This window comes from Penaeus monodon, chromosome 16 (assembly GCF_015228065.2).
Source record: "Penaeus monodon isolate SGIC_2016 chromosome 16, NSTDA_Pmon_1, whole genome shotgun sequence".
In the NCBI taxonomy this organism is placed as follows: Eukaryota; Metazoa; Arthropoda; class Malacostraca; order Decapoda; family Penaeidae; genus Penaeus; species Penaeus monodon.
The window spans coordinates 44,913,277-44,915,269 of NC_051401.1; the positions used below are offsets into that span (position 1 = coordinate 44,913,277).

Sequence of the window (1,993 nt, forward strand, 5' to 3'; positions counted from 1 at the left end):
GACTCTTTGATTCCATTATACGTAACTACAGAATGAACAATATTTATTATGTAGCTCTACTTCCAATTGCTGTATATGAGTGAGGCTAATGCTGTGGAGGATGCACTGCCACCCTTCATTCAGCCTATCTCTATATCTTTATGATGGTTTTGTCAATGTGCCTATGCCACAACTTCCTAGACTGTCCCACAGTCCTCCTACTCCACCCAGTGTTGTCTCTACAGGAGACAACTTGTTGGCTGGAATCATCCTCAGGAAGTTTAGCAAAGTATCCATATAGTTTGAGCCTGATTTTGCAAGTATCAGGTACTACACTGGTGTAGTTGTTAGCTGTTGGACAAGTGGTCTTGCCAAATGTAGCCTATGATCCAATACAAGGACCTGTTGCAAAGGGCATCAAGATAAGACCCTGGATAAGGTCAGTGTGGTTCTTCTGTACAGGTACTGGCATCTCGAAATACTCTTGTTGAACATGTTCATGGCATCTACAGCAAGGAAGATCCATTTGCTGTTTTTCAGTCATGCACTGCACTACCAAGATATCTAAAGCTCAGACATGGTTACTAATCTTGATTTTGTCCAGTGTTGCTCCACACAGACTTTGGATGATATCCAGTGTTGAAAGGCAGTAGTGCATAAATAGAGCCCTGCCTCACATCTAAATTCACAAAAGACACTTTCAGTAACAGTATCAGAGCTCACCATTAATCCAAAAATCTTGGTTGGAATTTCCCTGTCTCAGGATTTCAGAGTGACTCATAAGTCAAAAACCTTCTTGAGGTTGATGTAGGCTGTGAGCAACCCATGACCAAAGTCATGACAGAGTCTACAATGATCTGTAGTGCAAAGATTGAGAGGGATGACCATACTCCTCAGCAGGTCCCAGAAAATAGTATTAGACTGCCACAAGTCAAGCTAGTATGCAATGTGCTCACCATCAATTCTGCAGGACTACCACAAATACTTGCAGCTTCACCACCCTTCAAGCTTTGTCTCCTTAACTTTTATCAGGGAAGGAGGTTTTCACTGACAGATAGGTCTAGAACTGGGATCCATGCTAACTACCATAACTAAGCCTGATACAACTGCTTAAAATACTCAGCCCAATGCCCTTGCATTCAAATGTACTCTAAGATGACCCAACTATTTACTGTGTACACAGAAGCCCTCTGTGGGGAGGACTGAGTTCAACTTTTTCAGGGTTTGCTAAGCAGGATAAAGGTCAATATTATAAAAAACACACAATTATATCCTTAGAATACAAAAATAGCCCCAAAATATGCCACATAACCTAAGGAAAATAAAATAAAGCAAAATTTAAAAGTAACACTAAAAAAGTAAAAAAAAATAGGAGTACAAGCCTTTAGATAAGCCTTGATGTGGGGTGTAAGATATGCATCGGAAGAAGCTGTGAAACCCCGAGGGACAGCCTTCACCATCGGGATGACCAGAGATGAGAGCGACACGTGGCTGAATCCCATTTCCCTTGCAATGGCCCCTACACGTTCCTCATGGTCTTTGTACCTGTAGGAAGACATGCTTGACTTGAGAGGGAACGGGGGCAAACTGGGGGAGGGAGGTCGGAGTGCTGGAGGAAGTACAAAAGTTAATAAAAGGGATATTACAAATACTATTTCAAACTATATCCACATATACATCAGACAGAGAATGGGCAGAGGAGATAGAGGAGACAGACAGCAAATGACAGAGACGTGAAGTACAGCTTACAAAAGAGAAAAACACACATAATCCTTATAGGTCTAGACATCCTCTCATCCTTACATATAGGAATGAATCAGGACTACAGCCAGTGACTTAATGCCTTTGCTGAGAACCCGGCCCAGGTCCTTTCGCAGCTTTGCCTCGTCCAGGGGTTTCATAACCACCAGCTCCTCCCCGGTTGTCCCTTGCGCAAGGCCCCAGCCATTGTTAGTGGCTTCCCCGACTGTCACATCCTGCCTGGGGACTATGCGCTCCCCTACCTCAACCACGT

The 1,993-nt window shown here is 43.4% G+C and overlaps 1 protein-coding gene across 1 annotated transcript in view; it reads right to left on the reverse strand.

Annotated features, from left to right (window-relative positions):
* LOC119582849 (5-oxoprolinase-like) overlaps positions 1 to 1,993 on the reverse strand; it is a gene marked incomplete at its 5' end in the record, with an annotated part of 27,503 nt that extends 25,510 nt beyond the window's left edge. The window contains 2 exon segments of the mRNA XM_037931326.1: positions 1,362 to 1,524; positions 1,783 to 1,993. Coding sequence (XP_037787254.1) covers positions 1,362 to 1,524; positions 1,783 to 1,993 — 374 coding nt within the window.